Raw genomic sequence first — 24,800 nt, 5'->3', positions numbered from 1 at the left:
CGCCGGCGCGGCACCGGCGCCTACCGCTCGCGAGATCGTCCCCCTCCTTCGGCGGGGTTGAGCCACAGCAGACGCAGGCGGCGCATGCGCCTGGCCTGCCCGGCGGCGCTGGTCCCGCCCCGAGTGGGGGCGCCGCTGACGGCGGCGTGTCTCGCCTCGCCCCGCCCCGCCCCGCCGGCTCCGCCTCCCTCCCGCCCTCCCGCGGCGTCTGGGCCTGGCCAGCGGCGGCGGCGGAGCTGGGCTCTCGCGCCCTCTCTCTCTCTCTCGGGCGGGCGGCGCCTCTCGGCTTTCCCCCCTTCCCCGCCCCCTTCTTCCTCCCGGCGCTGACGGGAGGCGGCGAAGCAGCGCGGCGGGCGGGCTGGGCGGGCGGAGCGCTCCTCCCGGCAGCTTCCCCGGCGCACGGCCTAGCTGCCCGCAGGCAGGCAGGACTCTGGGCGGCCGCCGCGCTCCGGTCGGGCGCCCCCCTCGGCTGTTTCCGGAGGAAGGAGAAGCGCGGCTGCCCCCTCCCCCCTCTCCGCCTTCCTCCCCCTCCTCCTCCTCCTCCTCGCTTGCTCCCTCCCTCCCGGCCCCCCCTCGGCGCGAGCGGAGCGCGGAGTCACCGCGGCGCACAGACGGGCCCGGCGGCGGCGGCGGCACTCGCACACAATGGCGCTGAAACGCATCAACAAGGTGAGCGCCGCGGCTCCTCCTCCGCCTGCCCCCCGCTCTCCTCCCCCCCGCCTTCCCCACTTCGGTCTCTTTTTATTTTTATTTTTGGTTCTTCCTCCCCCCCACCCCCGCCCCGGGAGGAGAGGGGCACGGGTCCGGGGGTGTGCTAGCCGGGCTCGGCGGGGGGGGGGGGGGGAAGGGGTAGGCGGGAGGCCGGCGGAGCGAGGCCGGGCAGCGGCCGGCTCCTTCCGGCGAGGCCGCGGCCCGGCTGGGGCGGTGAGGCCGCTCTCTTCGGGCCTAGGCCCGGGACCTCGGAGGTCGGCCGGGGCCCCGGAGGGCGGCGGGGTGGTTCGGCTGGGGCCCGGGCGCGGGCGGCGCCGGTCCCGCGGGCGGGGAGCGGCAGCTCCCGGGGACGCTCAAATGTCAGCGCAAGCCGGAGCCGCCCCGCCGCGGCGGTGGCGTCGCCGCCGCTGCCCCTCCGCCGCCGGCCGGCCCGGATGGTGCCGGTCCGTGTGCGGCGGAGGGGCTTTGGGTGCGATCGCGGCCCTCCCCGGGGCAGGCAGCCGGCCTCTCGGGCCGGTCTCTTCCCTCTGGCGTGCAACTTCTTTCCCGCATTGTAAGATGGCGGCGGGTTCGCCTAGTTCGGGCTCTTTCCGGGATCTCTCGCTTTCTGCAATAACATGACACACACACACACGCACGTCCGCGCTGCCGTCGACTCCGGAGCAGCTGCCGCGGTGCCATCCTCTCCTCGCGTTCCCCCCGCCCTCTACCCCGGGGCCGGCTCGGCCCTCCCGCCGCCCGGGGATCGCCTCGCCTGCCTGCCTGCCGCCTCGCCTCGCCTCGCCCCCCGCGCCGGGCGGGAGCGCGCACCGCGCCGCCGCCTCCCCGTTGCACAATCGAAGCCGGGTGGAGTAACTTCGCGGCTAACTCGGAAAAAATGCCGAGGTGATGGAAGTTTTTTTGGTTTGTTAGTTGGTGGTTTGGTTTTTGTTGTTTGGTGGGTGGTTGTTTTTTTTTTTTTTGTTGGGTTTTTTTGAGGCTTTTTTTTTTTTTTTTAAACCTCTCCCAGGGAGGAAGGCTCCTGACCTGAGGTTGCGCTTGGGCTGCTTCAGGGTTTCTCGGTGGCAGCGCTTCGGCTTTGGGAATTGCTGGGATGTAATTGCAAACACGATGGGAGCGCAGTGGCGTTACCGGGAAGTCGCTGTTGATCTGTGCTCCTACGCGAGCTACGTGGAGCATTTACGTATTTCAAGAGCTGAGAGGAGTTTCTTGGTCATCTCGTAGCCTGGCAAGATGGCAGAAAGTCAGCGTGTCCTGAAATCGGCGAACTAAACTTTGGTGCACAAAACACCTTTTATAGATGGTGTATAAAGTTTGCCACCTCTTAGTCTTACTGTAATTTCACATCTCTTTGGCAGTGCTTGTGGGTGTATTTTAGTCAAAGTGAGGTTATTTATAATTTATTAGTGAAAGGATAGTTCTGTTATCCCTGAAAATTTTAAATCTGTTCTGGATTAGTGGTAGCTAAATGGATTGTCTTTGAATTAGAGCTATGCTCTCACAAGAATTTCAAAACAATTCCTTTTGAATCTGCCATCAGAACTTGTTCCCCTGTATTAGTGGATGATATCATTTGAGTTGAAACACAGCTAGGATACTCCCTGGTATGCTTTGTCATCAGCTCATGCTTATGAAACACGTTCAGGCGCTGCAGGTAAGAATTTATTGTCAAATATGAACCAAGGCAAGCCCCCACTTTACGTAGCAATCTGGTGGTCAGAACCTTTAAGCGAGTCAGTGTGACTCTTGAATCAGTAAGTCATCTCTTTGACTTGAAGGTTTGGGCCTGTTGTATGCAGCCTCTTGTCCTGTATTGGTCCTTACGCTCTATGGCACTGTGTAGTAGCAAGCTTCTCCCTTTACACACTGCTAGAGTTTAGGATTGGTGAGACAGTTGGGTTAGGGTTCTTTTTTTGCTTGGTTGGTTTTATTGGGTTTTTTGGTTGGGTTTGGTCATTTTTTTGAAGGTACTATTTTTAATCAATTTAATCATTCCACGCTACAAGATACACTTCCAAATTCACATAGGGTTTACAGTTTTGATTTTGTATTTGCCAACCTGGAAAGTGATGTTTTGCTAGACTGAAACCATTGCTTGCAAGTTGTTTTCTTCCCAGGCATGGTTTCTGATATGAATGTTGACTGGGGTTGAGGCTGAAATCAAAAAATAGCAGGGCCAATTTTGTAACAGGGTGGTTGTGGATTTAGATTTTTAATCTTGCCAACCAGTAAAGCCAGAGAATGGCACTCTGTCACTGGTGAGCTGGGCTCCCCTGTCTTCCAATTGTAAGGTCACAGATCAGACCTTGAAACTCTGCTTCCTCGTAGTACGTTGTTGGCACTCAATCAGAACAGGCTAAAGAGAGACCAGGACCTCAGAACATTGTAATCACACATAGCTGATTTAGTCTGACTTGTGGTATTACCTGTCAGGACTAGAATTCATCATCTTCTGCAGCAGATGACGTCCCAAATGCACCAGCGAAGGTATTTTCAGTCTGTTTGGCTGCTTCTCTCTGTGTGGACTTGATGTATCAAGCAAAATAAAACTCTTTATTGGGTGAATCAGACTTTCAGACTGCGTTAGTGTGTGTAAATTTAATCTGAAGTATGTTACACATTCAAAATAAAACAACCCCTACTTAAAGCATAACTGGCAAATTCTACTTTTGGCTTGGAAATGAAAGCACAAGACTATTCATGTGTTGTGTGTTGGGTTATCTACTTCTGGAACAGCCTTTATAAAGCGCTCTTCAAACTGAAGTAGTTCTCAGGTACGTAGCCAGTCCCAGAAAGATTATGTTATGCTGGAGCTCATCGCATCTGTGCCATCTGCCCTGAGGGTAGCCTGCATTCAATTGGCAAAACTCTGCTTTTATTGATACGGCTTGCTTTGCACAAGAGTGGCAGTTTTGTTAAAACGGGCAAGTGCTTTTGCTGTGGAATAATGTGAACCTACATCTTAATTTTAACTGTTTCCTTTCCTGACAATGAAATTTGCCCCCAGAATTCTTTTTTTTTTCCCCCAATTTCCAACAAATTCACGTTGATTTATGAGCTTGTATCTAAGTGCTTGATACATGCTGGTGACACATTGTGTTGGTCTGAAGTGTTGAGCGGTATCTGCTAAAAGCACATCCTATAATTGCTACAGCATGTTGGCCCTTCCAGTTCAAGTGATGATGATCCAGTAGTAGGGAAACATTTATGTAGGAGTAGGGAATTGGGAATGCATAAAATTGAGAAAACTTGGGAACATTACAGCATTGATACACATCCATTTCATCACTGCTATATGCATCCCTTAAAGTGAGGTAGTATAAAAGACCTAAGCGGTGATCTTGATAGGCTAAAAATAGAATTAATATAGGAGATGTATGCATGAAATATCTCGTCTGTGAAATCCTTAAGAAAACTTGTGCCTGCTGTGTTTTATGTCCATTCGGTTAAGCATAGCACAAGTCAGCATCATTATGCCGGGGTATTTTATTAGAAAATCTTAAGTGGAGTTGGCATCCTGGAAGCTAAAGGCTGAAGGTGGCAAAACCATTTATCGCTACTTAAGTGCAGATAGAAGGCTTCCATTGACAGTGGTGGAGTGGAGACTAAATAACTATTTTCCTCAAGGCTATAGCTTCCAGCACTATCCCTAGATGTATAACTAATTGCAACTTTAACCCCCCTTCTCCAGATGCTCATAGTAAGAACCGCTACTAACCCTGGAGGCATCCATAAAATTTTCAGAGATTGGATGTAATATGCAGCAATGAACACAGCATGGAAATCTGCATTAGTTTAACCAAAGATGCAGCTTTTGTAGAGGTGATTCAGTTAGTTATAAAGCCTGCTTATTACTTTTGTTTTAAACTGCTACTCTTTTCTTATGAACTTAGTGTGAAATTTGAAAAAAAAAATGGCTTAACTAGAAAAAGCTGTTTGGAATTAAGTTTTCTTCTCTGGATGAAACCTACAATACTTTATTTTTGCAGGCAGTCTTGGATTTAATCTGCTAGGCTTACTCAAAATAGTTAAATAACTTGAAGTTACGTGATTGATCTTATGCTTTGAATGAATGTCCAGAAATAAGTCTGGATTTGTCTGTTTAAGGGCTCAGAAAGTTAAGATTAACTAACTAATGAAATGCAGTTAATGTAAGCTTAGTTAAAATGCTTTAAACCTTTGTGAATGTTCTCTGTCTGTGTTGAATTACCTTTTTTATTTTGGTTAATTCACCTTAACTATTTTGAGTATCCAGGGGTAGACTTAAGTCCTGCCTCAAGGAGGTAATGCAGTGTGCAGCTATGGCACTCGGTGGTTAGAAGGGTCATGTTGAGCCAGAAGGCAGTGGTTGATTTTTAAATCATGAAATTTCAGTAATGGAGTTTGAGAAGCACTAGTATCAAAGAACTTCAGTGTTTTTTAAGTCAGAATAAAATTATTCAGCATCAGACGAAAGCTGTCATCACTTAAGTTCTGTTTAAGGTTTAGTTTATATGAATAGTCAGAAGTGACATACTACGAAACGAATTTCATTAAAATGGAAATCATGCTTCTTAATTAGGTAGGTTTGATACCCATATTCAAGTCTGGCATTTACTATTAAGGTCTTGGACGTGTTTTAAGAACTGGTCATTTTTTGAGAAAGGAAGATTGATGCTTCCTTAACTAGAAAGTCTGGACTGCAGTAACTTAAAGATTTCTCCTGTTAACTGGGCATTGTGCTTGTGAAACAAGTTCCCAGTCAGCATAGATCTTTAAATGTGTGCATTGGAATGGGGGGGGAGAGGGGGATAGTAATCTCACTTAAGTAATTTGTAGAACTTCAGAGATCAATATTCCATTAGATGGGCACTTCTTGCATACCTTAAAAACGGGAGTTCTCTAGTATGTTAAGGGTTTGGGTGGGATAATGTACAGCGTAAAAAGGATGTCCAGCCAACATTTTCTTTACAATCATTCCAGCTTTTAAATATCTGTTTTTGAAAGTAAGCCAATGCTTTTGCTATTATTCCCTGTGTGCGTTTCTTCTACAGAAGAGCTGATGTAGATCTCCACAGAATGAGCTCCCTTCAACTGCCTCCTCAGTGTGTAACCAGCTCTGAACCACCAATGCCCTTTGCGCTCACATTAATGGGTAAAGGAGGGGGGAAAGATGTAAACAGCTGTAAGTAGCAGCTGTTGAATACAGACCAGTAAACTGCCTCTTGCCAAAGGCATCTCTGTTCCTTGTGGAGGCCACGTCGAGCCTGGCATCATCCCCTGCCCACGGATGTTTTCTGTGCATCCACGGGGTTGAACTGTTAAAGGAGAGAGGGGATGGAGGTTCTTAACCTTGTCTGAGATGTCAAGTGACAGCTGGTAAGGAGGAGTGGAAAAGGGTAGAGCTTTTGTGTAACTCAGATTAGGGCATTGATATGTGATCTGCGATAAATCTTTCTGTTGCAAAAATTAAGGTTTTGCTACTTTAACTGTCTGCCCTGTGTTCTTGTGTAGGTCCCTCCCCTTTGCATCAGAGCTGGTGGATGGGAACGTGTTGTCTGCACTTCAGCATTAGGTCTGATATCTCAGTATAAGCTGACTTTTGTTGATAGTTTAGGCTAAGATGCCATAGCTTACATTGAAAAGGCTGAGTTACAGGCATACATTTTCTGCTGGGACTGATGTGATGTAGTAATCTGCCATATAATACGCAAAAATATGCAAATATGCAAAAAAAATTGGGGTAAGAAGTTAAAGGAGCAGTGAGGATGTATATATGATTGCAGTCAGTAGTGCATTTTTATATGCAGTTGCTTTTTGTCAAGTTTGCTTTATCAGAGAGTCTGAAACTGAGTTGCACATTCTGGACAGTTTTGTAAACTTTCTGAATCTAAATTTAATACCTCAAACTCTAAATGGAAAGTACAGGAGCTTTTTTTAAACAAAACTTTCTCTTCAGTGGGCTTTTTATGGGGCACTGATCTGATGCATTAAATGTGGTAGGTTTTGTTGGGGAAGCCTTGCAAAAAAAAAAAATATTAGTTAAAGTTAACATTCACAAGTTTAAAATGGTGTTTATGCCTTTGGCTACTCTTCATAAAACACTTGGATGCAGACAAGGTTTAATACTGAAAAATGAGCCAAGTAGAGCATTGCAGGATTCAGGACTAAAAGCTAAATAGATAGAGGGGATTTTTTAAATTTTGTTTAAACATTGTTCAGAGCCTTCTTAAGTAAACTTCAGTATTAAAATTTTGTGTAAAGGAAGCCTTTGTTCTGAACCTCATCCCTTTGAGATGTGATACAGTAGACATCTTCAAGATCTCTTGCAGTTTTTTTCCAGTGTAATTGTGATTTTTTTTATTTTGGTTTTAAGAAAGCAAGGTGGGAGGATTGCGGACTGCTTTGCAAATGTTAGGGCCTAGTAAAAAAAGGAGGAGACAAATGTTTAATCCTTTCCACAAGCATCTGGACACCAGAGTTGCAAGCTGAACTTATTGCAGATGCTGAAGTGCTTTTGGTCTTCCTGATGGAGGGCATGAGGACTGTGTAAAGTTCTCAGTTAACTTTATAGTGAGGTTTCTCTGTAACCTGGAGTTAGGTTGGTCACGTGCTCATCACTTCTGTGAGCTCTTCCAAGAGCTCTTTTTGGTTTATAGTAAATATGAGTGTCCTGCTTTAAGGCAATATTTCCCAACCTTTGCTGGCCTATTTGGGTAATAATGCCAGATAATTCTCTAAATCAGATAACTGCAAACTTTGTCCTTTTAGCCTTAGTTTTAATTTTTTCTTGCCCTGAATAATATAGGAGAATCTCCTGAATGACAATTTGCCAGAAGAGCAATGGCCCTCTTTCATTCCCCTAATTCAGGTTGCAGTCTGCTCATAAATACGTTTTTTAATACTTTTTTGGTTTTGGTTTTGCCTTTTAAAGACCCTTGTGGACATCAGTGTCCTCTAGATAGCTGAGCTGGAATTAAACTGTAAGAGCAGCTGCACTCCAGAAACAGTTTTTGATTTTTTTTTTTTAATTTTTTTTTTACACTCTGTTGGCTCAGTGTGAACTGATTTTGTGTGTAACTGTACCTAATCCTATAGACAGACCCTTAGTTTTGCATCTCTACCACTAGCTGTTCAAAACAGAACCATTATGAAGGGTAGTTAAACAGAATAGCATAATATGATAGGATAATGGTACAGCTGTAGATAAGCTAGTGTAATCATCCCCACATAGTTGTGTTCATAGACTATACCCATACAGTATATTGCAATAGCTTTTACATGCATCTTTGGATTCATACAAAACACGGACTGGTAAAAGTCAAGACAGCTTTTTAAAAGCAGAGCTGACTTGCAGAGTTCATTATGTTAAATAATTGTAGTCCAATATATTATTCTGGAATTTATCTAAACAATGAATTCACCACACTGATTACAGACATGTTATTTGTTAGAATATTAATTTTATAACTTTCTGGTATATGGCCCTTATTTCCATACATTTCCTTGAGAACATAGAGAATTCGTGTACCTTTATTCAGAAAGTGCAGACTTACCGAGGTTAAGTGCCCAATTAAGGCTGCTTGTGTTCTCTACAAAAACTTGTCCCGTACGCTACCAGTACCCAAAGTTGGTGTTTCTGTAGGCTTGGCAAACTCTAGGAGGCCTCGATCACATCAAGTCCAGAGCAGTGCGCATACAGGTGCTGCTTCTGGTTGATGTGTCAAATGCTGGTGGCTGAGGTTCTGCTGTGATGTTACTGTGTCCTGACAAGCTGCGGGGCAGCGTGTTGGAAGGCTCTCCTGTAATGCTGCCAAACCCCAGCATCTAATGAGTGTTAAGCTTGCATTTGTGTGAAATTGTCTATCACAATGCCAAAATCTCATTCCTGAGTAGTAGCCATCAGGCCAGAGTGCCTTCCTTTGAATATAAACTTCTTTCCAAGTGCATCACTTCACGTTTGTCTGTATCGAATTTAATCTGTCCCTTTGTTTTTCTGGTCATTCCATTTCATTTAGCTAGGTGCATATTGCTGCTTCTCTTTTGGCCCATTTACACCAGTTACTTTCTCTGAGGGCTGCATTGTAGTCCTGGGTTACAGAACCAAAGATCAGTGTGGTTCTTCCAGGAAAAACCTCCAAATGAAAAGTATGCTAAGTTTCAGGGTCCGATACTCAAAAGCTTGGAAATGCCAGAATTAAAATACCCAGTTATCATTGAATGGATGGGTAGTTAACCAGTGTTCACTTCACACTTTAGCCATCAACGTACTTCAGTCAATGTGCATGGCCCTCATCCTACAATAAGCATATGTGTTTTAATAGCTCTGTTATTTTTGGGGAATGGTAATTGTTACAATACCTCAGAACTGATGTGTGTAAAGCAGTCAGATTTTCTTCATCTTCAGTAAGACAGCTGCTGTGGGTTTTGATTACTTTGGGGGGAACAAGCCATACCTTTGAGTTCAGAGCACAGCTATAGGTGTGTAGTTGCCACGTTTTTTTCTAAGTTTGTTCTGAATGCCTTTAGTGAGTGACCAAGAAAGCAAAGTTGGTAACTGAGCTCTTTTTCCAGTTGGATCTGTCCAGCTATAGCAGTGAACTCTGTGAAAGGTTGGAATACAATAGAGAGCCATTTTAGCTGCAGTAACTGAAATCTGCCAAAAACCATTACCTATGTTGTACACCTTCCAAATTTTGGAACAGATGAGAAGAGCTGTAGACAATAGTCTCATTCACAAAGGACGCGTACTGAAAGGTGGGTTCTTGGAAAAGATAGCATGTAGTCATTTGAGTAGTTTGTATCACAGTCCAAGCACACAAAGTGACTTAATTACAGTTGCACAGCAGTCTGGCATTTCCTTTCTTAAATGCAAGGCTTAAAACATGAATGTTTCTATGTTTGTCTCTTAATATACCATTATGATATTGTTGCTAGACATTGTACAAACAACATGCAGTGTGTAGCCTGAAAAATTTAGTACTGAAGGCTTGAGAAAGGAGAACCATGAAAAATAAAACAAGCAGAATAATCAGGATGGGGACAATCACAACTGTCACATTCCTGGTCATGTTTTGGGTTTCTTGAAAAACTATTCTGTGCTCTTCGGCCCTTGCTGTTTTCTGTGACTGCTCTTCATGTGTTTTCTCTGCATATTTGCTCTAATGTCTTTTTTTAAATGACAGGAACCTACATCTTTCTGTATTATGCACTGTCATTATATGTTGTTTTTATCCATTTATTAAGTGTTAGCCAAAAGGCCAGCTTGTTTGAAACTGATAATTTTCTGCTGGTTACACTTGTCTTGTGATGTGTATTGTGCCATTGCGTTCTTATTCAGCTTGGAAATCCACATTCAGTGTTCTTTCAAACTGTTATTTTCTGCTTCCAGGGGTAATTAATTTTCATGCTGAAACAAATGTTGCAAATGCAGGTGTGTGGGATGAGGCAGTAGTTCTTTGCTGGTTGACACTTCTTAATCTTCAAACAGGCTTAAATGTTCTTCCCCTCCCTTTATAGCTGCTTTCAATCCTTCCTTCTTTTTTAAAGCTGTTTTCAACTGTGAGCTAATGAGTGAGACTAATGCAGTGATGAATTTTTGGATGCTTAGAGCTTGAAATAACCTGTTTGACATAGACAACATTAGACAAGCACTCAAATTTATAAATGTTGAATTTTTTATTTCTGTTTGGCTTAAGTGTTCTTTTTTTTTCTGCTTTTTTTTTAATTTTATTTTTTATTTAAACTTCTGATGTAACTGCATATCACCTTTCGTGCCCTCCAAGGTGGAATGAGTTATTGTCTGGAAACTTAAATCAAATTAACCCCATTTTTTCCATTATGCTTTCTTGACTACAAACCAGAGAACTGCAGTATATCATTTTAACAAATAATTTTGTTATAAACCAATATTAAATCTTTACAACCCAATATTAAATCTAACTGTGAGTCTATGCCTGTGGAGGAAAATGAGTGATCTTCTGTCACTCTGTATTTAAGTCAGCTGCTACTATCATTAAAAATAATCCCTGGCTATTTCCAGCTTAAACTAGAAAAATGTAGCAGTAGTGCCACAGGGAGTATGAATTCTGACAAATGGGAAGAGAAGGAGCTGACTCAGATGCTGCTCTACTTGGTACCTTGCAAGAAGGCAGCTTGGTAGACATCAGGCTGTCATTTCTTACTGAATTTGCTGAGACCTGAAAAATTCTGTTAGAAAAGCAACTAGTTCCCTTAAGTATTTTCCTTCACTGCCTTGCTCATGCATATTTGGATGAGGTATCGTTTGTCATTCTTTAAATTTTCTTCATCCTTTAAATGATTTCTGTAGTTTCTTAAGTAGCTGGTAGAGAGGAGTTGAGGGGTTTTTAGCAGCTTTTCTGTACAAAAAAAAAAAATTTAAAAAGACACTTTTGTGGGCTATAATAGGGTTGTGGTCCTGCATTTGTACTTGCATGTCAATGTTTTGGGTCGTCACTTGAAGCATAAGCCATATTTTCTATGTTAGTTATGATTATATTTGTGCAAAACAAGCAGATGAGCTTTTATAAGCATTTTTTTCTTGAAAATACTGTTGTGGTTTTGTTTTTTTTTTTTAGCTTTTTGATGAATTTGTAGAGAAAGAGAATAGAGAAGATTAAGAATGGGGCTGTTTCACCAGTAAAACTATGTCTTGCTACAGTCTTAATGTGAAACTGGCAGAAGACCATGGTGTTGAATTTGTTTTAAAGCAGGTTGGTCTGTTGCAGTGACTGGTACTGATGCTGTATTTCCAGTTATCTCTCAGTTTTCCAATTATTTCCAGTTATTTCTCAGTTTTTTGTTGTAAAATTGTACATGTATTGCTTCTTGTATATGCTGCGTTACCGTTGTCCTCTAACAGTAGCATTGGTGCTTGCTCCTTAAACAGTGTTTAAATCTGTAAAATTCTAAGTGACTAATCATCCTTGTGGAGAGGTAGGAACTATCGCAACTTTATATTTGGAAACTGGGACACAGAAATGGTGATGTGCTGGAGCTGTACCGGAAGCCTCCGGCAGTGCCAGAGACTACTAGTCACAGTTGTAATTCAAGACTAATCCTTTCCGGTAGGCATATAACGCATCACTCTGAACTCTGAAATTTGGCTTATTGTTTCTATGTAAAGTCTTTGGAATTTACTTCTTGGAAATTTATATTTTTTTCTTAAGCCACCTGTAAAGTGAAAAACTATACCAGCTGATTCCAGAAAAATGTGGGTTCTACTTTGGGGATTTTTAAGAAAGTTTGGGATGTAGCTTAGTACCTCTTGACAAAGGAAAGCACTACTGAAACTCAATGTGAACAAAAAGAAACAAAGTTGGTGATAGTATTGTAACAGAAGGAATATTAGAAGCATAAAGCCCTTACATGTAGAAATTTTACAGAGCAATGGTTGGGAACATTTTTAAATTCTAAAATACTAGTTAAAATCTGCTTTGTAAAATGAAACCTAACATGGTCTTTACCTTCTTGGTCAGAAATGGGTGAAAGCAGGGGAATAATTATAAGCCGATTTCTTAAAAATTATTTTTTTAATCAACTCATGGAAATGAGGAAACTTAGTTTTGATGTCAGAAATATTTTTCAGATTAAATATTTTCCTGTTACAGAATAGTTGCTCTAGATTGTTAAGCTGAGAAGGAAGGTCAGTCAGTTCATGTTTCTGCTGCTGAGTGGGAAACTTAAAAAAAAAAAAAAAAAAGCTCCTCCCTTTCCTTGAATGAAATGCTTCAACTGCGCTCCAGATATCACAGCCCATGTGCCCCTGCTTGTTTAGTTTCCAGTTATTCCAGTTTGCCTGTTGGATACAGCAGAGTTGTAGCTTTCAGAAGGAGGCCCTTTTTAAAGCTACACAGAGAACTTTCCATTCCCTTGTTGCAAAAAGCCTCCCTCCTTTTGTGTGGATGTGAAGTGTTGCACACTTAACAGGGAGACAAAACGGGTCTGGTGTTACTGTAAGCAGGCAGAGCTTGCCAGTGTTTGTTTCATGTTTGCCCGAGTTCTTCCATGACACTTCACACTCTGCTGAAGCAAACAGCTTTACTCCAAACTTTACTCTTCTGACCATAGTACCTAGGAGAAGCAAATACAAGCATGTGTGCCGCCTCAGCTTTTTTTCTTTCTGAATTCAGTGGGTAAATTATTTGCTCTGTGGTTGAAATGCTGAGTGGTTTACCATGTGTTCCTAACCTTACCGGTATTTTGAACTGCTTTGTTTAGCACAGTTAGGTTTTTTTACTGAAGTTTTTTGGCCTAGACAAAACTTTAGTCCTTTAGCTTATGAAAATAGGTGCTTGTTTGTTTTCTAGAACAGTTCAAGTGGTTAAAATGCGTAACTATATGGACACGTATTTTGAAATGACGAGACGAATAGTAAGACTCGTGTATCAGCTTGTAAATTATTCTTAATATTACTGAAGGGTTTTTTTGCACAAATTTTTCACCAGGACTTATTAATATTTGTCTTACACTTGCAATCCCACTTATTTACTTTTTGAATTATTGTTATATTCTAATTTTTCTGCTGTGTTAAAACACTATTTTTGAGTACTAATTTCTTATTTCTCTGAAGATAGTAGTACCTTTTGAAAAGCTTTCTAGTCTAATGCATATACCTGTGACATTCCACTTTATGCTGATCTTTTCTTGTCCTTGTCTTCATGCTACTAATTTTTGTAGTTTTCATAAACTGCATAAAGAGCCTTTTAATAATTCTTAGTCCCTATGATAGTTTAAAAAAAGTAGGATCTGATCATCTTCCCCAATCAATTCAAATAACCCAGTAATAACTACACAACTACATTGAAATAGTAATATTTGTGTCTTTCTGCTTATTCTATTGCTACAGCTTATTTTAAGGGACAAAATATCTTTTTTTTTTCTCTCAGATTTTGGAAATGATTTATTATTCTTAGAACTGGAAAAATACATTTAGATGAGAAATAAGCCTGATTAATGAAACCTGCTGTACTTGTTAAATGGAAAAAAACCCCACCAACCCACCCTGAAAATTAAAAAGCTTTTTATCTGAAGGTTCTTTTACATTTCTTGTTTGCCTTCATATGGATAATATAAATCTAACTTAGCAAATTTTTCTAGAGGGTGCAGAACAACATAATATGTGATATTTCATGGCAGAAATAAGTCTATCACAGGGACCCCCAATAATAACTGGGGAGTGTAGATAAATGTACTCTAAATGGATTTACTGTGATGATCTGGAAAGAGCTGTTGCCCATGCTTCTAAATAACAGCAGCAGTGAAATGAACAGTAATATTAACTTCATTGTGCCATTGCTTATCAGAACTGATACAATTCCATTTTATAAAACAGTCTGATTCCAGTGCAAAACTGAAATCTGGTTAATTGGAAAGTTCATCAAAATTAGCACGTGCAGGGAGGGGAAATAAGTTTTCTTGGTGTTTTTGAGGGGGGTGGTTTTTGGTGTGGGTTCTGGGGGATTTTTTTTTAATATATGGACTTCTACATGTTGAAGTATTGTTATCCTCTCTGTGTTTGCAGGAGCTATCATCTTACCAAAGAACAAGGTGTTTAAGTTACTGGGAACGTAGGGATTTTTTTCCTCATTTTGTGTTGGCTTATGCTTACTACATTTTTATCAAGTGCAGAATTTGTGAAACTTAAAGGATGTACATTAGGATCTTCCCAGGCAAAACAGTTAGCTGCCTGGTCCAAATATGCATGTTTCCAGCTTAATAGGTATGCCTGGGTTTCTTAAATGTCCGAAAAAGTAATGGAAGGTTCTTGTCTTAATGGCTTGTGTAGACTTGTAGCAAAATAACTTGCGTGCAACTGTTGGTATATGGGAGAGGGACTGAAGGTTTTCCCTTTTCTCATGATTTCTAGATGCCTTGACAAGTGCAGATTTATAGAAGCTCCTGAAGCCATTTTTAGATTCAAAAGAGAGCAGGGAAGAGGGAAGGTATCTGTTACATACTTCAACTGAAAGTATAACTTTAATTTTAAAAGACACTGTCCAAACAAGTAACTTGCAGAGTGTTTAAACAAATTAATGCTGAGTTTCTTTGATACTACACAAGGAATCTTCCATCTGAAGTTTCTGTTTTCATTCCTGCTGTAATGGGGAGGGAGAGAACTGTTTCTGCAGCTCAGTTATTCAGAATTTTAAAGGCATATTTGTCTCAAATGTGAAGTTTAAAATTAAAAAATACTGATATTTTGCCTGATTCTAAGACTTGTCAGCCTCTTTAATTTTCCTGTCTACTTCAATCTGTGCAAGATATATCCCTGCTGGAGGTAGTGGGGAAAATGAGGCTGAGTTTCTGTGTCAGTTTGTCAGGTTGGTTTTTTTTTTTCTTTCTGTTCTGGTTTTTAATATCAGATGTTACACATATAGTGCTTTCTGTTTCATGAAGATTCATCAATTGCTTTCTCTCTTCTCACTTCAGCCTTCTCTCTAATACTGAATCCTTGAAAATCTTGATCAGAAAGTGGTTAGACTTTGCCCACTTCATGCTGTGTCCCCCGCTCTCCTTTCTGTCCCTTCTTCATTAGGGGTGTCTTTACAGTAGCGATATTTATTTAGAAAAGCATAGTCATTGTAGCTGTTAACCTTCATAGCTAGTTTTGGTGTTCGTTGTCTTTTATAAACACAGTTTTGGTACTGATCTAGTTGTTCTAATGGCTGTTATTGCACATTCTTCTGTGTTTGTATATGGAAAAACTATTAAAGGTTTTTGCTGGACATAAAGTGAAAAAGACTGAGTTCATTAGTGTTCCTTCTCTGAACAGTTTTGTTTGTTTTTCCTAAAGGAACTTAGTGACCTAGCCCGTGATCCTCCAGCACAGTGTTCAGCAGGTCCCGTTGGAGATGACAGTAAGTAACCTTAAGTTTTGTGTTCTACTCTGCTAACTCAAAGCATATCATGCATAGATAATAATGCGGAGTTTTTCTTTTGTAGTGTTTCATTGGCAAGCCACAATTATGGGACCTGTAAGTATCCTAATTCTTGTGATGTAATATTAAACTGGTAGTTCTTATTCAGGAGGAAACTGGGGGGTTTTGTTCTACTTTTTTTTTTAACTCCCCTTATCAGGCTTTAGTTCTAGAGGTACTCCTTACAGTAACAGAAAATGAAGGAGGGGGGGAAAATCAGGCTGCTGCTGATTATTTTATTGCTAGAATGTTTTATGAGGACTTGCATTTCAGCTGAAATGATCTCTAGACCAATGTTAGGCATTACCACTTAATATCTAGAAACTTCATTTGCATTTAACTTTTTCTAAAGTTTGAATCTAGCATGAACTTTGTACTAGGAGCTGGTCCCAGTGTCAGGAATTATTTGGGATGCTTTTGTGTGGATCTTGGAATGGAACAGGGTATCCTTGTTTGGTCTGTTGTCATGTACTGAGATCTTGAATAGTTCTAAGAATAGAAGGGAAAAAGTCACTGAAATGTGTGGCTCCAGTTATGACTGGAGGAAAAAAGTCTGTGTTAAATGTTCACTAAGCATCTGAAACATGAATGTGACTTTCTCCTTGTTAGAATAAAGGTGGCAAATGTTTGCCTTTACTGAAAACCTAACCTGCAAACACTTGACATCTGGAGTTCTCAGGGCTGGTTATCTATATTTAGAAAACAGCCTTCTGTAACTTAAGATGACAAATACTGGATGCCAGGAGACCTGCAGCCACAATGTGATGCTTCTGGTGATGCTACAGAGTAGGAATTAAGTATCAGTGATGCTGAATTGCCCTGACTTTATATATAGCTACAAGTGTGGTTTCAGGAGATCGCTATGGAAAATGTGCTTATTAGAGGTTCACCCGACTGGAAAAATGGCTGTCCATTCCAAAGTCCCTGGTCCTCATTGATTGTAACTAGGCGCCTCAAAAAGATAAAATTGTTTAATTGCTATATTCATGCTTAAATGGCAAGGAATGTTCTGCACTATATTGAGTATGATATTATGCGGCTGGTGTCTGCGTGGTCATAAGGTATTAAACATGAGTTGATTTTAAATAGGGATTATTATTCTTGGCTTCCCTTTCTGGTTTAATAATGTACAGCTCCTTTTTTGCCATATGTTTTTTGTGGTGCCAAAAGGTCTGCTTTCCTGTTTCAAGATCGGGCAGTATCCTGACAGAAGTGTGGTGTTAGTAGTTCTAGTGCTCCTGTGGTGTTGCTTAGTGCTTTTAATAACAGATGAGTATTGTAGAACCACTCATCTGGCCTTCTGCCTCTGCAATAGGGTATTATACAGGCTGTGATTTTCTTAGATAGATGCAAGAGAGCTTGCATTGGTTTAACACATTCTAGGAGGGGTTTCTGTAATTGCTAAAATGTATCCCCAGAACATGTGCAGTAAAATGGTTGCTTTCTGGCTCCTCCAGGCCTCACATGGTATCTGTTGACCAAATGCAAGAGATTATATCTTGATTGCTAGGTTTTCAGGAGAGACTGCTTAGGGTATAAACTACATGTTTTCAGGTTTTTGTCCCTTGTGTGGCAGGATTCCATTTTCTAGTATTTAATTAAGAAAGATGTAGTTATTTTCTCACATTGGTGAAATGTTCTTGCAATTAATATGAAAATCCAATTTACAAATAATTCAGGAGTGTGCTCTGTGTGTGTCTAATTCATTTTGCCTCACCCTGAATCTGGAATTAAAAGCATTGTAGTCTTCAGGTTAAACAATGAAATTGTTAGCTCTTTTTCAGAAGTTTAGTTGTAGTTTCAAGTAAAAACTTCTTACAACTTTGTTCTCATAACTAGTAACTTAAGCAATCCCTATTTAGTCACTCTGTTTATTCTCTGCTTACTATCAGCTTTTTTACTTCCACATGTTGATTTACTGCTAATAGTTAATGCCTGATGTATTATTCCCATAATTGTTTCCTTGGAGCAGGGAAATGTAAAGTACACTTCCATACTAGATTACAGTGAATTTCTAATACAGAAAGGGAGGAAGAATTCACTTTAATCTTTATGTGTTTTTTTTTCTTTGGGGGTGGGGTGTTTTGTTTTTGTTGAGGTTGGGGGGTTTTTTTGGTGTGGTGTTTTTTGGGTGAGTGTTTTGTTTTGTTTCGTTTTGTTTTTTCCCAAGGAACAAGTTGTTAGCTCTGTATTCATAGGTTTTCTGCAGGGCTGAGCAATGCCTAAACCAAGGACAGTATTTAAGAGGCAATGGGAGGCCCTTAGAGCTCTCCATGACCACTGTCAACTTGGGTGGTTATAACAAATAAGCTCCAAACACAGAACCTGAGGTTTTTGAACGTGACAGAACCCCAGCTCTGTTAACACTACTTCTTGGAGCTGTCTCAGAGGCATTTGGATGCTTTTGCCAAGTTGTCCTGAGTGGATTGTCAGAGAAGCTGTTTTCTATGAAGCATTAGCTGGGAGAGGTCCATACAGAAACTGACCTGTATGCGTTCTGTATCGCTTACCTTAGGAAGTAGTAATTGAATGTTAATTGCATCTCTCTTGTATTGGTGGATTAAAAAGTTCAGTTGTTTAAACAAATTTCCTCTCCTTTTATTTGTTTAAAAACAACATCTTCAGTGTCCTAAAGATGATAATAGGAGAATTATTTGTTTGCTTTGACAGAATGACAGTCCATATCAGGGTGGTGTATTCTTCTTGACAATTCACTTTCCTACAGACTACCCTTTCAAACCACCTAAGGTAAGTATTGCTTTATCATTTGTGAAGTAAGTGCTTTTTAAAGAACCAAGTGCAGGGCAGAAGCTTCCAGCATCTGTGTTGTAATATTGTCAAGTTTTCACTTCTTTTCACACATTCTTACAGTATATTAGATGGCTAGGTCCCTCTCTGACTACCACAAGAATGAGTGTGTTAGCATGTATTTTTAGGAGCAAATTCGTATGTGTGAATTCTGAATGTCTTGGAATTATGTTTGGGTTTATTTCCGTTTTTCTTAAGTTATAGGAAAACTCATTAGCTTTGTGTTATTGTAATACAATTCTTGCTGAGGGGACTGTCAAGTATTACAGTGTAGCTGTTTGGGTTGGTCTATACAAATGTGACACTATGGATAGGGATTAGTTTGCTGAGTGCCTAAAATTAGTGAAGATGGTATCTGTTAGAATTGGGCAGTAATTGTGAAATACGCTTTTTTGGTAGCTTTATCAGCTGCTAGCATTGTCTTCTAATTTTCAGTCAATATGAAAGTGCACACTTGGAGTGACCGCAATGTTTGAAGTTCTTTAGATCTGTGATAGCAGTGTTACTGTGGTTCAGGTACTCTGTTGTGTCTTCATCATGATGTAGGCACCTGTGATTAAAATACAGCCTCATACTTGCCCTGTCTCTGTTTGAAATGGAATTAGAAACTGAGAGGTTGTAGCTTGGGTGCATTTCCATGAATTTGATGCAGTTTAACTGCTTAATCCCTTTCTTTTAGAGTAAATTCAGTTGACTGATAGCTTGACTGAGAAGAAAGGGTGATGTCATTGTCGTCACAGACCAAAACACACTCTTCTTTTTTCTTTTTTTTTCTTTTTTTTTTTTTTGTTGCAGGTTGCATTTACAACAAGAATCTATCATCCAAATATTAACAGTAATGGCAGCATTTGTCTTGATATTCTAAGATCACAGTGGTCTCCTGCTTTAACTATTTCTAAAGGTAACTTGTGTGAAGGAGAAATGTCTCCATCTCATGTTGAATACTGTGCTTTTAGCTTTGATTGTCTTGAGTTCTTACCTGCCTGTTGATTTCCCTTACTCATTCTAGCCTGTGTTTTGCCAATTTGATAATGATATCTTACTGTGTTTTTAATGGATACTTGTTTATTCTCACACCTTCTGCTATGTGGTTGTTTAAGGCCTTGTCTGGCCACTTACTTGCTTCAGTATTCTTAGCAGAGCTTACTAGCTTGGTCCCAGAGGAATTTGCCAGCGTTTGGATTGAAACAGGCCTGTGGTGGTGTATTTGAGCTAAGGCTGACAAACTGCTTGTTTGCAGCTGTCCATGTAGATACACACTTGCATATTAATTAAGATAATTTGTCAGTTTTTAATAATGAAATCTGCGTAGTTTTTTGACTGAGTCTGTCTAGAATTACACAAAGAGTTATATTAGCATATCTCTGTGGTAGATGAATAAAAGCAAACTGTTATTGATACATGTTGCTTTCTGCCACTGTGCACTGGCATTGTATCACATTACTTCCTTCAGGAAAAGTGGATGTTGTGCTGCAGTTGAAGCTTTGTAGCTTTCCTCATTTTACTATAGTAAATAGCAGTTAATTCTCAAGTATTTTCCTGATGATCAGATTTCATTTTGCCTCAAAGCCACTGGTCACTGTGGCTTCAAAAGGTCCATCAAAGTGCTCCTTTGTCTATAGAACTTGTAATTCCTGTCTGTCCAAGGAGTAGGTTTGTTATTTGAATGTGGTTCCCTACATTTTAATGCTGTCACTATTGTTTTTCTTTCAAAACTGCTGTGAGAGTAGAGGGTGAAGTCCTCGTAGCTGCCTACAACAGCGTTACTCCTTTATTTTACAACATACATGTAGTTTTATCAGTGCAGATCAGGGTATTGCTATCTTACATACAACAGAGAAAGAATTCAGTCTGACTTTAAAAAAAAAATTTAGTTAGGAAGTTCTGGTTTTGGTGATTAAAACCATGGAATATGCTGGTCATCAGAATATGTGAAATTCTAGTTTTAGTGATTAAAACCACGGAATATGCCGGTCATCAGAATACATAATGTGCTTTTGTTGGCTGCTACATTGCATCATAGTGCAGGGGACAACAGTGCTGTTCTCATGTGCTTACTGACAGCTGTAAGTATTGGGAAATAGGAAACAAATAGTTCTTACAAACTTCTAAGTAATTCTGGGCTTTTTATTTAGAGTAGGTTACAAATTTGTATATCAGAAAAAGGCTTTTTAGGTTCTCTCCTGTGCCAACAGTGTGCTAATGCAAAGATCTGTGCTCCATTGTTTCTGAGATTGTTGCTCCTGTATTGCTATTGAGAATTCTTTTTCTCTTTACAGTTCTCTTATCCATTTGTTCACTGTTATGTGATCCAAATCCAGATGACCCACTAGTGCCAGAGATTGCACGTATCTATAAAACAGACAGAGACAAGTAAGTACAGAGTTGCATAAGACTAATATTTTAACAAACTTTCTAAGAGTGCATTGTCAGACAGCAATTGTGTTGAGTGAGCCTTTTGTGAAAATCTGGGATGCAGAGAACTTGCGTGTCAAAGAAGTACCTATTCTTGGTAGTGTGTAATTTAAAAACAAAGGGGCTTAGTATCTGAAATTGTGGGTTCTCACATACTGCCACTCACATGTGTGGCAGTATTTTATAGTATGTATTGCCCAGTTTTTTGCTTACCATGCATAAATAGAATATAGTTAGATCTTCGAATTGAGGAAAAGATAGCTTTGTTATTTTGGTGCTTTCTTTTGGTAGCGGCTTGGCCTTTAATTTTGGTGGTCCCCTTGGAAAAAAGGCTACATAACTTTTTTCCTATCTCTGTTGAAACAACTTTTTTTTCTTACTTGTTTTTAACATTTTGCACAGGTAAGAATCATATGAAGTAGACTTTGTTTGGTTTATATATTTTTATATATATATATATTAATGCTAAATATACTTGTCCAATTAGGTACAATAGGTTAGCAAGAGAGTGGACAGAGAAATACGCTATGCTGTAGGGTAAGAATATCTGCACATTATGGTGCATTTAACAAAATGAAAACTTGTCAGCACTTGAGTGCTGCATGCTCAAAGGCACTGGATTGACTAACAGATAGTGGATGTACCAGTTACTGAACTTCGATATTTAACAGCTTGATCTCTGGTTAGTGTGAAATGTGTTGGCTAGTCACTATTTCTCACAGATACTGCTCTTGCATGGCCAAAAAAAAAAAAAAAAGATAGTATGAAATAATTACCAAGTTTTGAGCCAGCTTGTCAACTTGTTCTGGTAAGTATTTACCCAGATTTTGTCAGAGTTTTATTAAAAGTGGTGCCCTGTAGTGAGACCTCATGCATAAACATGGCTGAATTTAGGCAATCCAAATTTCAACTTTTTATTACTCAGCAGTGTCTGTCTTCTACATATAAACTAGGAAAATGTATGGGGATTATGTTCTGCTTGTGTAGTTGAAAATTAACTTCTTACTGACAAGCATGGAGTTAAGTATAAACTAATTGTCAGCTCAGTTCCTGTGGAAGTAGTGTACTTAAATATTCTTCTGACATACTTTTTTAAAATTGTTTGAGCAGTACATTCATGTGGAAAGAGAATAGTTTTACTCTAAAATGGGAAAATAGACATTCTGTATCCAATGATATTATTAACCAAGTAATCTTTACTTATGGCATGTGATACTCTATAACCTTTACCTAAGGACAATATTTAAACAAAATGCTCCCCTTGCCTCTCCCACCCCAGGTGGTCTCTGCTCCTTCCCCTTCAGTACTTTTTCATAACAGACTTCTAGCAGATCTGCTTGTCTTGAATTTGAAGAGTTTCATATAAATTAGAGAATATCCTAGTTAGTCTAGAGAGGGATTTGTTCAGTTCTTTCAGTTCAAGTATATCTTAGTACAGAAAGAGACTTCTCTTGGTGTGAAGAGAATAGGGAGATGGGGATAAAATGGTACTTAATAATCAACTGTTTAGGAAATTGTCATTTTCATGCTGACACTAACAATTCCTGGTTTTGTTTGCAGGTACAACAGAATATCTCGGGAATGGACTCAGAAGTATGCCATGTGATGCTACCTTTAAGTCAGAATAACCTGCATTATAGCTGGAATAAACTTTAAATTACTGTTCCTTTTTTGATTTTCTTATCCGGCTGCTCCCCTATCAGACCTCATCTTTTTTTATTTTTTTGTTTACCTCCTTCCATTCATGCACATGCTCATCTGAGAAGACTTTAGTTCTTCCAGCTTTGGACAATAACTGCTTTTAGAATCTGTAAAGTAGTTACACAGGAACAATTGCCCAAGATTCAGAATTTTTTTTAATGGAGCATGTGTATTATGTGGCCAATGTCTTCATTCTAACTTGGTTATGAGATTAAAAACAAACATTCCTCACTGCTCTAACAGATGCTGAAGATATCACCTGAAGGGGGGAGGGGAGATGGATGTTCAATTTTCTCCCATCAAAGAAGTAACATTGCTGTAGCAACATCCATCTTGTTCCAAACCTTCCAGTGTTAGAGAACTGAGGTTTTATTATATACTTTTGCTCATAACTGGTGTGTCTGGAGAATTGGTACTGAATCTATAGCATCAGCAGAACAGAAAATGTGATGTATCTTATGCATGTCAATAAAGGAATGACCAGTTCTTGTTTTACAGAGAATGGAAATTGGAAGTCAAACATCCCTTGTATTCCAAAATAGGGTCTAAGAACATTTTTGTAATTCATTTAAATTTTGTTAGGAGGCTTGGAGCTATTAGTTAATCTGTCTTCCAAAACACTGTTTAATATAGCACTGAATAAATGATGCAAGTTGTCAATGGATGAGTGATCAACTAATAGCTCTACTAGTAATTGATTTATTTTCTTCAATAAAGTTGCATAAACCAATGAGTTAGCTGCCTGGATTAATCAATATGGGAAACAAAATCTTTTGTAAAAGCAAAGCTGGTTTTTGTATATACTGTTGGGATTTGCCTCATTGTTTAACATCAAATAATGATGTAAAGTTCAATAGAGTGAATCTTTTGCCATTTTCAGTTATAATGCTCAGTCTGTTGCAGGTTGACACATTGTTCGGCCTGATGTATGCAGAATTAATAAGCTAACATAGTAGTGTAGCCTTAGTAGTGTGCTACACTTGGTGCTGGGAGCCCAGCGTTCAAGGATGGACTTGGGACCCAGCAGATCTGAAGTGGTGTATTGTGGAGATACTTCCTGATGCACCTGTGTTTGCTGACTGAGAACCTTTTTCTTCACCTTGTACACTTGACAGCTGAAAGATCTTAATGTGGGAGTAATGATGAGGCAAAAAAATATAAAATAAAGTACTGTTTTGATGTGGGAATTGTCATGAGGCTGTGTTGAAGTGACTTTACTATGTGGGATGTTCGTTACCATTGAAAAGGACTTGTTCAGCCATGCTGCCATTTACATTGATGACTATTTTAATGCAACAGACACTTTCCTCATGTCAGGTGACTAAACGTGAATAAAGACTCATTGCTATTGGATTTTTGTTCTACAAGAAACACTGTCTTGTGCCATTAGTTTATCTTTGCAGCAACAAGGGCATTATTAAACATCCGGCTCTCCTCTTTCCTGCCCTCTTCCTTCATATTTTTTCCTTGTTTGATTTTTTTTTTTTGTCTCCATTCTTAACATCCATAGCTTCATTTTCTCCAGTCTTGTACTATCACTTTATTGTGCATCTGTGACTTCGCACTGGCACCACTTATGCACTGCTTATAGTTATGTACATTCTGATTCCTTGTCCCCACGTGGATGTGGAAAGCTAGATGTAAAATAAATGTTAAACCTTAATTTTTATAAAAATTTGAATATGTAGTTTGGACATGGTTTGTTCTGGTTCTAAACTATGAAAGTGAACTTATTTTAAAGTCTAGTTGCCTTGAAATTTAGAAACCTGGGCTCTGTTTAACAGCACGTGCCTCACTGAAATGATTCTGAAATGTGTTGATGAAGTTGCAGTTCATGCAGTGTTTCTGCTTTGCTAACTGAAGATTTTTGCTTACACCATTTTGCTGGAAAATTGGATATACTTAAAATACAACTGCCCGTAGCATTACAACTGAGGTAAAAGTTTGTATTTTTAAGCTTACAAACATGTTGCTCTCACCTTTTTGCTAATTGTGTTAATTTGATGCTTATTACTTTGTCTTGGAGTCATAGCCACTGAAATCACTTATGTGATCAACTAGAATGATGTTTTGTGAGATGTAAGGTACCAGGCTTTATAAAACTCGAGGTGTGGATGAGGGAGGGTCAGAGAAGAAGATAGTAAAATACTATGTGGAAGATGGAAATCTTGTTTGGACCATGACACATTTCTCTTGTACATCTGTAATGGTCCTTCTGTGATAATTTTCTGTAATTAGAAAGTATGT

General features: G+C 39.9%; 1 protein-coding gene across 4 annotated transcripts; it reads left to right on the top strand.

Moving 5' to 3' along the window:
• Positions 1–502: 502 nt before the first annotated feature.
• Positions 503–23,906, top strand: UBE2D3 (ubiquitin conjugating enzyme E2 D3). 4 transcript variants are annotated; one of them, XM_075032217.1, is made up of 8 exons: positions 503–669; positions 15,506–15,569; positions 15,655–15,686; positions 18,300–18,377; positions 19,233–19,338; positions 20,717–20,810; positions 21,340–21,389; positions 22,413–23,906. In XM_075032217.1, the coding sequence occupies exons 1-7, from the start codon at positions 646–648 to the stop codon at positions 21,386–21,388; spliced, it is 447 nt and encodes a 148-aa protein (XP_074888318.1). In that variant the 5' UTR covers positions 503–645; the 3' UTR covers position 21,389; positions 22,413–23,906. The 4 variants fall into 4 exon arrangements, with proteins under 4 accessions (XP_074888318.1, XP_074888326.1, XP_074888299.1 ...); XM_075032225.1 differs by lacking the exon at positions 503–669 and adding an exon at positions 1,537–1,596; XM_075032198.1 differs by lacking the exon at positions 503–669 and adding an exon at positions 11,289–11,423.
• The last annotated feature ends 894 nt before the right edge of the window (positions 23,907–24,800 follow it).

The sequence above is a fragment of the Buteo buteo genome, chromosome 1 (genome assembly GCF_964188355.1).
Source record: "Buteo buteo chromosome 1, bButBut1.hap1.1, whole genome shotgun sequence".
In the NCBI taxonomy this organism is placed as follows: Eukaryota; Metazoa; Chordata; class Aves; order Accipitriformes; family Accipitridae; genus Buteo; species Buteo buteo.
Note: the sequence above shows the minus strand (reverse complement) of the source record. Positions and strands in the feature narration are given on the sequence as shown.